This window comes from Daldinia childiae, assembly GCF_008694065.1.
Source record: "Daldinia childiae strain JS-1345 chromosome Unknown Scaffold16, whole genome shotgun sequence".
Lineage (NCBI taxonomy): Eukaryota > Fungi > Ascomycota > Sordariomycetes > Xylariales > Hypoxylaceae > Daldinia > Daldinia childiae.
The window spans coordinates 145,418-159,456 of record NW_022984657.1 but is presented as its reverse complement, the minus strand read 5'-3'; the positions used below and the strand labels follow the sequence as shown (position 1 = coordinate 159,456).

Sequence of the window (14,039 nt, the reverse complement as noted above, 5' to 3'; positions counted from 1 at the left end):
TCAATATCTTAGGTTAGTGAAAAGCAAGTTAGGATTCATCAAGTTTCAAGTATTTCCAAGACTAACAATTACCAGGTCGTTTACTATTGACTCGTTTTGAAAAGGAGATAGCTATGTAATTGTTAATTGGCCATGTAACCTCCACCATTCACGACCCAACACGACGCATCTTTCGAATGGCTCTCTTAGAAGCAGAGCACTTTATTAGTTCCTAGGGTTGCTGACTGCCTACTCTATGTACAATGATTCGGACAGTAGCCCCGTCATATCCGTCTCCGTCTCCGTCTTCGACCCTTTACCCAGCTTGACTAATGAAGGCTCTTGTATAAACACTTATTATTTCGCGAGACAACGGCCCCTGCGTGTCTCTCACCTTTGTATGCCTGGAATTGTCCAAATAACTAGCTCAGCCATGGTCCATAAACCCAACCGTCTTGCTTACACCAGAATGATACTGGATAACCCGTCCGTCTTGCTATGCTCACTGAATCAGGTCCAGTCCTCGCCTTGGACGCAGTAATTATGTATGTTTAATGCGAAACGAAGAAACAAAAAGGCCAAGTCGCAAATCCTGTATGCCCGGGGATATAATGCTACGACAAAACGAATATGCAGATGTGGGAATCCGTCCAACCTACCATAGGGGGATTCCCATAGCGATAGGCTGGTATTCTATCTCTAGCGAACACAGCCTCTTCTGTGCTATCACCTTCTGATATCTGAGAAGGTCCTGTATTAAGTATTGTGGTTACCGAGCGATAATAACCGAGAAGCCGTCGATCCATGCTGCGCATGATCCAGAAACGCCACAGACCGTGTAGCCGCGCGGCGGGAGGAGAGTATGACTGATTATTATTGTCAGCAATCTTAATTAGACGTTAAAGAGGGTTATATATAACGTACGGAGAGCCACCGTGCGCATTGCCGTAAATTGGCGATTTTCTTCCAAGACTTGTAAGGATCTGGATGCCGTCTATCCACTGTCCCGACCGTACGAAGAAGCCAGTAATATACTCGCCACGGCGAATGTCTAGGAGAAGTCAGAATTAAGAGTCAACGGTGAAGAACTGTACTAGAACCTACCCATTTCGAACGTATCGCCGCCAGGTTTACCTCCACGTTTCCCAAACAACTGGCTGGATTCATCGTCGTAGAAAAATTCAATACCATCTAAAGCAAACCCGTGATAGACCACGACGCGGGATAGCACTCGCGTTTTTTGTGTTGCACTTGTAAAAACTAATTCTTGCGGTTGACTTCCCTCCATTTGTGAAAAGCCGAGTTTGTCACCACGATAGGCTGATTTGCCGAAAGACAGCTTTAGAGAAGATGCTTTCGAGCACAGGCTATGAAAGTCGTTGATATCGAGGTTTCCGCCGCCATGCGATTTGATGCAGACCTTCATCTTCGAGCGTCGCTTATTCTCGGGTAGTCTGTCGCGGAGCTCTTGTTCTGTAAGAGTTAGGTTACGCTGTACGGAACCGTTCTCTATCGGATATTCGATCCACGTATGGCATAAGTCATCGCCCTCCGGGTAGATTTCTATAAATGAAACTCCTGTAGCTGCTGTGATTTGAACATGTCCATTCTCAACCGGCCAGGCCTGGACACTTGCGTCGGAGTTCAAGATGGGATCATTAGGTAGCTTAAAGCAAGGGTGACTGCGGAATCGAAGGCAATCAAGACGGTGCCAGGTACATTCGTCAGCCTGAGATACTGGCCCTCCCTTCGACTTAGTCCGAGTAGAGTAAGCCTCACGAGATATGAATGAACGGTTCAACTTGACATAGTCTCTTAGCATGACCCCGCTCTCCTGATGCGGACATCCGAAAAGGTGGCCGGTTTCGTGGAGGTGGGCGCCGATGCCAATATTGGCAGCTTCCCAGGAGCTTCCAGACTCGTTACAGTCGTTTGCAACAAATTTGGTGTCAGTAGGTGTGCAGTCGGTAAACGCTGGTACGACCTCTTCGAAACTTGTAGGGTAACTCTGTAGACAGTGAGAGCCAAAAATGGCCATGTGCAAGTCGCCAGCATTCCCTCCTAAAGCTGCATGACCCGTGACGACCTTCGAATTCGTATCCCAATGAGCGTCTAGAAGTAACACTGAAACATGTTGAGTTTGTCCTGGGAGAGGCTTGAAGTAATTCTTAAGCGCGTCAGCGGCAATGCCATAAAGGTCACCTTTTTTAGTCGCCTTAGAATTCTGTTGTGCCAAGTTAAGGTCCCTGATTTCGGCTAGGGTCTTATCTGATCGAATAACGTGAATACGTGCTTCTGATCGCATCGCGCCCGTTTCTCTATCTCGATAGTTGCAGGTGCCTGTTGTCCATTCCTCTTCGAACCTGAACACCCGTCGGCCGAATTTATTTCTCCACATCTGCTCGGCAGTAAATGCTTGCCAGAGGTAAGCAGCCATACGGAATTTACGAACGGCTGCATCGATATCATTTCCTTCCTTTTCAATCCGAGCAGGGACAGCATCAAATGTACCGGGAGAGTCTTTCGCGAGTAAGATGGCAAGCTGTAACGGCGGCGAGTTCATAGGAGGGACCATGTGCACGGTGATATAAGAGGAATGTATCGGGTTTGAAGAGCCGCTGTTTGCGAGTTTTGGGCTCGAGAAGTCGAGACGTAATCTGTTTGCGCCGGGCATGAGATATACCAACGCTTTAAACTGCGACTCACAAACCGGCCAATACGTGGGTGGGAATCCATCGTCTAGTCTGCAAACTGTAACAGTCCCTTCCGGTACCCGTTGACCTGCTTCTCCGATCATACCGTTGATAAGAAGGATTTTCTGCGAGACCTGCTTTTTAATTAGCATAAATAGGTATATAAAACAACATCCGAACTAGAAATCTGCTTGATTCTGCTAATTGATGAGTTCGAAAACGCTCAAGGGCATTTTAATTTTAAATAAATGAAATTTCACCATACCCAGGTATTTTCCCCAATGTTAGTAATTCGAGGGGCATACTGCGATACGGGGAGTGAAGATTTGCCGTTGAGCACAGGAGATCCCAACCCAGCCATTCCTGATACACTATATCGGTTGAAATTGGGCTGAGGTGGTGGCCTATTAGGTGGAATTGGAGGAGGTTGCTGCTGGTCTTTTGGTTGCGTGGGAAATCCTGGATCGGATTGAGCTGTTATCGAAGGGGGAGTGACAGAACCGTTGGTGGGAGTTGTATTCTGACTCTGGTGTTCCTCGTAGCTTGAACCGTCAGTAGAACGATCGGTACGGAAACTAGCTCGCGATCGTCTTCGAAATTCCTTGAAGGTTAAGAAAGAGGGCGCCATGACTGGCAGCTTAACCTCAGTGACCGCCGTATAAGACAATCAGGAGATGCCAATTGGTATAGGACAAATTTTGGTAACAGAGCTTTATCTCGTCGGTCGGTATAGCTCGTTAAACTGCCAAGGTAGCCTCGTCGGAGCTATTTTAGGAAAGGGGAAGCAGACAGACGCAATTAGTCTAACTAACGAAGGCTAGTGAGCTTTCCTAGAGCGAACGAATAAACTAGTCAAGTTGATTAAAGTAGAGAAGAAAAAAAGAAGGTAGGTCAAATATTCACTCGGAGGTAATGAAGCGAACGTTGCGTGGCTGGGCGAGATAAAAACGATAGTGGAATGTAGATAGATCATCAAGGATAGGCTATTGTGAAGGACATTAGGAGCTTGGACTTTTGATGATCAAAGAAGTTAGAAGTTACATTAGCCAGGCTCTATTAGAACTATTCTTTTCAAACGTCGATGGGTATAAAAAAAATAAGTTGAGTTAAAACGTATCGTATCTTCTGCCAACTCTTATGACAGAAAATAAGTTGTTTCTAAGTTGTAGGGCCGATTACTTGGGCCAACCGTATCCTGGTGGTAGAACAACAGGCGGGTTGGTTGTGTACAGAAGTTTTGGGTTATGTTAAATGTAGGTAGTCAGGTAGTCAGCTAGATTGGATAGGCGATCATTTAGCGATCATTAGCGATCATAGCTTTTGTAGATTGTAGATTGTGGATTGACATGTGTGTGGTCCGCGGGAGGGACACGGGCGGGATGTTGACGAATTGACGAATGATGATGACGTCGCGGCTGATAAGTGGGTAAGTTTGGGTAAGTTTAATACTGGTTTGGTACAGATTAAAGTGGATTATGAAACTAGTGGGATTCTTTTGACTCCCTGCATGTTGGAATTGCATTGAATTTGCATCGGTCCATACCTTCCAAGGAAGGCCGCTTGGCCTATTTGGAAGTTGAAAAACTTGGATACGAGAAGTTGCTAACCAAGAACCACTGAATCAACCCGTAACTTCCATGTACCGGTAGTCATAATGTTACATTTTATATGTTTATGTCAGATACGTATTTCATACATAGTTACATAAACCTACACTCATCCGTATCAATGATAGACAACTTTATAGGTACCTAACGTTAGGTACACAAACAACAACAAAAAAAAATGAGAAACGTTGAGATGGCATAAGCTGACACGCGTACTTACACCTCCGAATATTGATATATATGAGCAGCCACGATGCATACTTCGGGCTAGAAGAAGAGGTTTTCGGAACCCTTCGGACTGTGCTACCCGTAGATAGGTAAGTGGCACAGTACACTAATGCGCATGTTGGTGAACAAGGTCTACTTAGAAGAGCCGGGCCAAGGTTGTAGTGCATTACAAGGATGTCGATATAAATATATTCTACTAGTTTTTATTTGGTGATAGGGCAAGTGTTGATGATTTTGTCTAATCTATCATCACGAACGATGAACGAGACCTCTAAATCATTACAAGACATTTATATGAAAGCGATAGATTTAATCAATTAGTTGTCGGATGTTTTTGATATATGGTCAAGTATTACAGATCTCCAGATCGAAATGCGAACTACAGCGATTGATGGAATGATTATCTTGTGCGCAGTAACACTTAGAATAACACTTTATAGCGTAGTTTTTATACTATTAGAAGATGCAGCCAGCCGGTGATAGATTTTGACGGGCTGCAGCTGCAAAATGCACATCGTATAAGATGAGGCAGGCCGGTTAGCTGTTACGAAGGCAGGAAACCGTTTAATATAAGAATTATACAACTTTACTAATTGCTTGACCCATCGTTTTGATTTGCATTGATTCGCAATAATTCTACTATCATAGTGGAGAGCCTTTATTTGAAACCCAACATATAAATTGATCTGTAGTTGATATCGCGAAGCCAAGAGGTTATCAGAATAAGAGCATGTTAAGAGATTATAGGCTTTAAAAGGTGGTGGTTGGTATGCAATAATCGGATATTCGACCCCCAGCAGCCCAGCAGCCCAGTAAGCAGTATCAATTAAAAGCTTCGGTGTTCCGCATCTGCTTGTCCGGCCCGGCCCGGCATAACTCAATCTTGTAAAGTTGCCTTTCACATGGCGTCTCATATCTGTATGTCAATTCTCAAAATACTATAGATACGAGTATAGTCTTTAATTTCTCACTGCACTTTTAAGTTGATACTTATTGAAAGTAGAAACTCGGATGCTCTCTCTCCAAAGATAGGCACCCAATATTTTGGGCTCTAAACGGAGTATACCCATATGTTCCCCATGATCTCCGTGATCAACATCGCTGCATGTCCGTGGCATGTTTACATGCCGACCTTACAATGTAACCAATTAGTCGAGTTGGAGATGAATGCGTTTCATCCGACAAAACTCGTATTCTCTATTCTACCGTCCCAGCCCACGGCGAATTCGCACTAGTTATCGTGTCAAGACTCAAGACTTCGTATCACGCGTTTGCTATTCAAATTGACAATGCAAGATACGAAGTTTTCGATTTTCTCGAATACTTAAAAGTCTACACGGTATCTTTATGTGCAGGCTTTGAAGAATTTAGTAAGTAGATAGATTGCGATTGCTCCATTATATACTTACTGTATCCCATATATTGATCTTCAATAATCAATCATTTATAAGACTCCTTATAGCACAAGCGCAAAACTAAGACTATTCAACAACTTAGCCAAGTGTTTGATCAATAGAAAGATTATTTGAGTTGATGATTTGTGAAACAAGAGAGAGCAGACCGTTTTGTGCTTTGAGACGCTTTAAGTGCTTGCAGCAAAATGCGGGTTTGGCACGTTTTCGTAGCATTTAGCCTCGCTTTTGTCTGACAGGGGTTTAAATTGGCTGCCATTTTTGGATGAGCGGTCGCATGCCACGAAGCTCTCCATCTCCTATGTTCGATGAGATCAGACCATGATAAAAGCTCGGCCATTATCTTAGAAACTTTCTTCTTAATTTTTTCCCTCCTTGAAACCTAGGCACGGAAGTTTTCATATGGGTCTTTGATAAGAATAGGAGAGCCCTATGACATCGACATACCTAAACAAAAAAGGGGTCTCGAAATCTCACATAAAATCCTTTTTTACTAAGACAGTGTTGTAAATCCCACCATATCGAGTCTATATATGTTTTATTTCCAAATATCAAGGTAACCCGGCAACTGACCGTACCTATTGTACAAAATAGGGATGTTATTAAGAAATGCGATGTCTAGAGAACGTTACTATATTCGTCCTCACCTTGTCTAATAGGATATGTGAACTTGCTATCTCATTCCGATCAGCTTATAGCAAAGTTGTCCATATGAAGCTTCTCTTGTTTGTTAGCCTTGAACGTTTTCTACCGTCCCCTTTTTAAGCTTCGCCTGTTTAAACCCAATCAAAAGTGAGAAGACAAAAAGGGCGGACAAACGCTGGTAAGCTTGTCTATACATAGGCTTACAGCATAAACGCCAGCCTATATACTTGTTCGCAGACCATCTGCAGCCTACCAGGTTGTCGCAGAAATAATTGGTTGTAAAAGATATATATCCTAGTTGCTTAAAAGTAATTATATTGGCTTATGATATCTAACCGGTAGATTAGTGGTCACAATAAAACCCCTAAAGACGTAGCTTACCGTGTAGTGGGCGCTGCATCAGTGCATCGGTGCATCTGGCCCTATGAGATTCCGGATTTGCGCTGAAAGTTAGTGACCTAACAGTGAGCTCATCCCAAGGCAGCCATGGGGTATCCTAGCTCCTTTCACTTGGAAATCAAGGGAAGCTGAGCTCGGGCTTTAAGACTTCCTAATTTCCAATATTGCATCAGCCGGTTTCCACGGGGAAGGAATGCCATAAGTTAGCCCAAGTTAGCCCTGTCCAGGTTAGCCTAGCTAGCATAATTGGCTTAGTCAAGCACTTTAAGCAACAAAGTACCGTTACTTTGTACCTTATGTAGACGGAACTAATTGCTCTTTCCTAACTTTTAGTGCAATTGCCTATTTTCCTTGCGGGTATCCAAGATCGTTCGTACCTCCGCCAACATGAACTAATTAACTTTTTTTCCCCTACACACTTCATACGTACTTACCTCACTGTTGTCGTTCATTACACCTATTACCACAGTATACAAACTATACTTTTTTAGTTCTTCTTCGTCACCCCAGACTTTTCATTGCACATATCGACTTCGAGAGCTATCTTAATAAAATTTTGAGACTCAGACGAATCGGTATACTAATAATACCTAATTCCATTCGTTCACGTTCATCTAAACCGTACATACCTATCAACATCCTCGATCCTTCCGAAGCAACCATCAACCCCCCTTCGCTTACACCAGCAAGCGCCTGGCCTACAAGTCGACCCAATCATCCTTACTCCCCGCAATATTTTCTCTACAATCACTTGACAAACGTCACTTACCACTCAGGGGGGAAAATCCAGAGAGAAAAAAAAAGAAAGCTTACGTCTGGTCCAAGCAAAATAGCATGTCGTCGCCGTTGAAGAAACAGCCTGAGGCTGTAGCAGATAAAGTACTCAAGCGAGTGGAAGTTAGCAAGGTATGTTCATAGACTTGGTTCACCTACTGGATGAGCGAAGAGAAATCATGACCTAACAGATTTTTTTTTTTCACATTGATAGATCGCCCGAAGATTACAGGGTCGGTTGGCTCTAGCACAGTTTAAGACGAAGCATGGATGGGAGGACTTGACACTCGATACGATCGAGCCCAAGATCGAAGAGGAAATTCGACGCAGACGCCTTGTCGACGGCGATGTACTCTCCGACTCCTCGTCCAGCACATCAGAACTGCCTTACCCTAGCAGCAGAACTACACTGATGAGCTCCCCGCTCAAGGCCCCTCTCTTCTCAGATGCCATTGGATCTAGCAACGGCAGCACCGGTCATCGAAAACGCACATACAACATGGCTTCGTTTGATATAACCATGTCGAGTCCAGCCAAACGATTTCGTACCTCGCCTACCGCATACAAATCTTTCGAGCCTCCGCATAAGTCATGGAAAGCACATCGTCAACTCACCCAATCTTCTCCTATCAAGCCACGAAGGCAACAGCACTTTACAACTTCTACGGGGCCTGATGTGTCATTTTTCCAAGGTTCTCGCCGCCCCTCTGTGGATTTTACTGCACAAAATTTTGCAGCACATTCAGACGATGACGACGACCTATTACCCACACATTCATTTATGATTAACCATGGCCATGGTCATGACCACAATCGGACATCACCTCCTCGAACACCGCCTATGCGTAGTAGATCGATAAATCGCCGAAATAAGGATAGGGGTATGGTAAACGGTGAGAAGCCGGAAGATGGCGCAGATCTGTTGCTATATCTAGCAGCATCTCCCTCACCGGCAGTACATTCGACAAGGACTCGAATGGAGCCTCCCTCTACGCCACCTCAGAAGAAAGACCTCGCATTGCCGTCTTCGATGATGACAACGCCTGGAGGTGGTACCCTCTTCCCCACAACACCAGGCCAACCCTTTGACATGTCAGATTTTGTCAATATCACACCCAGCCCTGCGCAGAAGCCATGGAAGACACCGCTGTCGCTTAAGACGCCTACAGCGAAGACGCCACTGAGCGGGGCACGACGACGCTTAACGTTTGATGACCCAGCACTCGGGCTATAAAGCTGCCTCAGCTAAATATATGCCCAATCACTTGCAATTTACGTCGGGATAAATATGTACCTACGAACGACGCTACATTCCTTTTTCACTTCTACATCTACACCTTTTCTTCTCACCTTGATGTGCACACGCACACATGACAATACCCGGCTTTCGCCATGATCACTTAGTATGTTTCCCAAGAGGTATGGATGGATGGACAGCAAGGGCTGGTATGCTTGTACAACACATACAGGACACGGACTACGTTTTTTTTTTTCTTTTCTCCATATTGTTGTCTTTTAATCCCGAGGTCAGCAACGTGGAATGCGTGGAGTCTATTGGTCACGGCACCCATTGTTTTTTCGGTAATGCTTCGCACGATATTGCGCTTCACACACCCCGCGTACGGGTATTTTTGTTGTTGTTTTTGTTTTTTTCTCCTGCGAGATAAAGGAAGCTATTGCGTATGCGTAGTTTTCGACGATAGTTTGATGGTATGGTATGGATGGACGGCATGGAAGGACGAACGGGCAAATGAAACTACGTAGCAAGCTGGTGTAGTGTGGTATAGGTAACTCACTCACAGACAGACAAATAAACAAACAATGCGAGTCTTTTTTTGTTTCTGCAAATCCGATCCGGGGAGAGTAAACAATAGAAAACAAAACAGTAGCCATTCAATTGATCAAGTAATTGGTCATTGAAAGTAAAAAAACATAAGACTAATTCGTTCTGTTGCAGTAGTGCTGGTGAATTGTTCGAGTCATGTAGGTTGGGAGGTAGGTAGGTATGTGATGTTATGGAAGGGATGCATGTGACGACAGTAGGATGCCTTTTTTTGTACGGGGCAGACGCGTATTGATGTTAATTGCGCGGCGGGAATTTTCGCGTTTTCGCGTAAGGGAGGGGAGGGAAGGGCCAATGAGATTGGGAATTGGGATGGGGAGGGTACTTAGGTGAGGTACTTTGTGTACCTAATGTACATTTGGGAGTTCTAAGTGGTGTGGTGGGGTAAGTTGGATGAATGGATGGATGGATGGGTGGGAGGGTTGGTGGATGTGTGTGGTGAGAGATGGAGAGCGGGGTATACGTATTGAGGTAAGTAGGTGGATAGGTAAATAAGGTACCTATGCTTAAGAGATCCTTTTATGAGATGAGATGAGATGAGATGAACGGTAGAAGGAGAGAGATAGAGGGTTACTTTGAGTTGGGAATTCTCCGTTTGGGATGGGGAAGCTTTGAGATTGGCTTGTATTATATATAGGTGCTTATATGAGGTACCTATTATGTTTATATGTAGGTAGGTAGTTAAGTAGTTGATGAAGATGTCGAAAGCTTGATGTATTATTTGTATTGTATTTATATAGATGTATCTACGGTTTAATGAACAAATAGTAGGTACCTAAGTAAATATATCAGAGGTATATACCTATAAAGAACAGTGGTTAGTAGAGGTTTAAGGCGTTAGATACAAGATGAACTACATAAATATAACCAATTCTTCCTTACAATCAATAGCATATGTACAATTATTGCTGGCATCAATAAAAAGTACTAAGAAGTACCTCTTATATCTAAATACAGCTGTGTTACATAATACCAACCCATAGGGTCTTCTTTAAGGAGACCTGACTAAAAGCTCTTCATCTCATCCCTATAATAAACAATAAAAGAACGAATATTAAAGCAATTATGAATTATCTAGTTTACCATCTCGGATACCTCATATGAGAAGCAAAGCTAAAAGACTATTATCATATAGTATCCCATACTCATGTTTAAATACCTACTAACCTCACCCTTCCACCTACTACAACAGCAGAAACAAAACCTCATTACACAGCACCATCCTCAAGCCAAGCGTCTAACGTCAAAACTTTTGATTCGGCTACGCTATATATTCTCATCAACACAATATACCCAGGTACGTACTCCATCCAACTAGCTATATATCGAGCCGTACGTGTAGGCAGGCCTTGTAGTAATGTACACTCATCATCTCTTAATTCCCTCGCTTGGGTATATGGGACGGGGAACAAGGATCCCCATGTCGAATAGCAATAACAATAAAAAAAAAGAAAACAGATTCTCTCTCTCTCTATATATATAGGGGTTAAGTAGGGAACACGCCATTTCCTTATCCCTTCCCTATGGTATCATAAGTGAGTGTGTGGTTGCTGGGTATCATGGATCCCAACAGGAAAAAAAAAAAAAAAAAGAGCAATGCACCGTCAAACTCCGAGCTACCCTTTTCGATAACTATGCTATAAGGTGATCAAGCTGCAGCGCTTGCTTCATGGATCGTCATCTAACCCTCTCCCCGTTCTATGCTATACGCTATGTTTACTGCGTCTTTTATGTTTTAGGTAAAGGTATGCTGCTATAGGGCCTTGCCTACGCTACCCTGGCTCTTCCCGCTTTTTGTATCGGAATCCCGCCGCTCTAGTTGGCTATTATTTGGGCTTAGCGTATATCGCCCAACTACCGGACCAATATCTGGCCCCGGTTCGCTCCAGCCTATGTTGCTCACGCCGCTGGAGTACTTCGATGTAAAGCTTGGGTTCCTCACATGGGCTTGTTGCGGAGCATTAGGCGCGCTCCCGATATCAGTGCTACTGCGGCTGGCTCTGCTGGCCCATCCCGCGGTAGCATCCATACTAGAGTTGGCGCTCCGTAGAAAATCCGGGCGATCCAAATCAAAGGGGTCGGAGCGGAACCTGTTGCGGCGAGTACCGACGGTGCCCACGCTCGTGCGGTAGCTAGCGTTGCTCGTCTGGCGGCTGATGCTACCATTCACGCTGTGACTGTGGGAGTGCTGGGAATGCTGCACGTAGGTTGCGATCCCTCCATTTACGGCAGCCGTTGGGGCCCTAATAGCGTGAGAGTCCGAAAACGGATTATTGACGGCGGAAACTACTAGAGGCGTAGCCTTGGCCGTATTGTTGCCTATAGCGTTTACATCGGAAAAGGGGTCAGCTGAATCGAAATCTAATGCTAGGCCGCCGAGGAAATGTTGTTCGTTGCCCATGGATGTTGAGCGGCGTCGATTGCCGTTTGCACTTCCTTGCCCCTTTTCTAATTCCCGACCGGGTTGTAAGCCCAATGTAGGCCCAGTGTTCTCCGACTCGCGACGTAGTTGCCAGTTAGAATTCTCATCCTCCGTTAACCGACTCCACCAATCCACGGGACGGCCCTTGTCAGTCGGTGGTACTGTGTTCGAATTATTTCGGCTATGTGCTGGCTCGGGTAGACCAAATTGGGAATTCCCGCGGTCAAGGTTAACGCTTGGGCTCGGACTACTGCTACGCGCCACAATATTGCCAACCCGTCCACGCAGTCTTCTATACCTAGCCTCGACGGTCGCCCAGAGCTTCTGGGGAAGCGGTGTCGGACCTAAGGACGTCCGGCTTATGAGATAAGGACCCTTCTCATTACCGCGGAATGTTGCCCTCGGGGACATAGGCGACAACATACTATTCCTCCGTTCTTGCCTCCTCTTCCGCCAGAACCACATAATGAATGCTATGAACGAAATTGCCATGACCCCACCAGCCACCCCAGCAGCTATAGCTATCGTCTGCTGCGTAGTGATAGCATTGCCAGTTGCTGCCTTTTGGGTGCTTGGTAGCCCTGTCCCTTTTGTCCCCGTCTCTGCTGAGGAACTGGAAGCTTGCGTTATCCCTATCGTCGGTAATGAGGTATCTTCAACAGAACTAATTAATGAGGAAGAGTCTACCGGCTGTTCAAATAACGAGGATGTCGGTTGTGCAGGATCATCATCCTGTCCCGCTGAACTCGACACTTGCGTATCTAGTTGAGTAGGGGATGGAGTAGTAGCCGTGTCGATAAGGAGAGTAGCTGAAGAAGAGGTTTCATCGGCGCCTGTTATGGCTGGCGCGGGAGGCGCTGCTGGAATAGCCGGGTCTGCCGACGGCTGCGCTGCTATGGTACTTGTTGGGCTTGAGAAGATTTCCGAAGGGAGCGGAGTTTCCTGTTGGACCGGGTTCGCAATTGCGGGTGGAGTATTGATCACATTCGAACTGGATATGGAAGAGGATGGTAAGGATGATGATGATGATGATGATGAAATTGTAGTTGAAGTTGAAGTTAAAGTTGAACTCGATGAAGATGTTTCCGATGTTGACGTTGATGTCGATGTCGATATCGATGTCGAACTAGGAGCTCCAGGTACTGCTTCGATATGTACTAATTTCGGCACTGCCGTACACCTCCTGCCCTTACGAGTCGTAATGGACGCCATGATCGTGAACTATGAAAAGGCGATACCAGTCGCAAACCGATCACGAAATAATTAGCGCCGCTTTGGGCAAATGAGGTATAGATAAAATGAGGCTGTGAGAATGAGAATGAGAAAAAAAAAGGAGACGGCCGTAGCGGCCGGGCTACGATGATCAGATCATCAATAACGAGTTGAAAAGAATAGAAAAATCCCGTCTTTTCCCCTAGGGAAAACAGAGTGAATTTGGATTAAACGCTCTACGTAATAGTGATGTCTAAGAATGAAGTTCGGAAAGAAAAGCACCACGCCTTGTCGGAAGAAAGCGAGAGAATAGCAAGATGGATGGGGACTACGGCTCACCTGTAACGACCAGGTCACTGAGAATACTATGACCCCCCCTGGATTTTTACCAGCTCCGAGATAACCACATCGCGGACGTGCACTACTACTGTGCTAAGGGTTTGCACGTCCATTAGATTCTGTTGCAAAGGTCATGTCCCTGTATAATATGTTTGGTGGTAAGGATATGGGGAGACAAGATTGGCTGATGTCGACGTTGAAGAAACAAAAACGGTGGAGATGGGTTGGACAAGTTAGACAGGGGTAAACCCCAAAGCGCCGTGTAAAGCAGCGTAGAGGCTCCAATAAGTCGCTTAAGGAGAGTTGATAGCCGTTGATAGCCTCAGAATTCCCTCTTGAGGATGTGGGGTAAAACGCTTGAACCCCTGACTTGTAACAAATCTGAAGCAGCGAGGGGTTTACCCTTCAGCCGCATCGATAAGCCACACCATATTATAATACATAATACATACATGTATCTTATAATACTATTATATAGGAGGTACC

At 45.0% G+C, this 14,039-nt stretch overlaps 3 protein-coding genes across 3 annotated transcripts; 1 reads left to right on the top strand and 2 right to left on the bottom strand.

Annotated features, from left to right (window-relative positions):
• Nucleotides 1-748: 748 nt before the first annotated feature.
• On the bottom strand, nt 749-3,300 carry GL218_09137 (uncharacterized protein; the record flags this gene model as incomplete). The annotated part of the gene is made up of 4 exons (XM_033585963.1): nt 749-845; nt 904-1,030; nt 1,084-2,806; nt 2,938-3,300. 4 exons carry the CDS (start codon nt 3,298-3,300, stop codon nt 749-751), a joined length of 2,310 nt encoding a protein of 769 aa, XP_033439913.1.
• Nucleotides 3,301-7,797: 4,497 nt separating this feature from the next.
• Nucleotides 7,798-8,971, top strand: GL218_09136 (uncharacterized protein; the record flags this gene model as incomplete). The annotated part of the gene is made up of 2 exons (XM_033585962.1): nt 7,798-7,869; nt 7,952-8,971. 2 exons carry the CDS (start codon nt 7,798-7,800, stop codon nt 8,969-8,971), a joined length of 1,092 nt encoding a protein of 363 aa, XP_033439914.1.
• A 2,362-nt stretch (nt 8,972-11,333) lies between these two features.
• GL218_09135 (uncharacterized protein) lies at nt 11,334-13,214 on the bottom strand (the record flags this gene model as incomplete). The annotated part of the gene is made up of 1 exon (XM_033585961.1): nt 11,334-13,214. The coding sequence occupies one exon, from the start codon at nt 13,212-13,214 to the stop codon at nt 11,334-11,336; it is 1,881 nt and encodes a 626-aa protein (XP_033439915.1).
• Nucleotides 13,215-14,039: the final 825 nt, after the last annotated feature.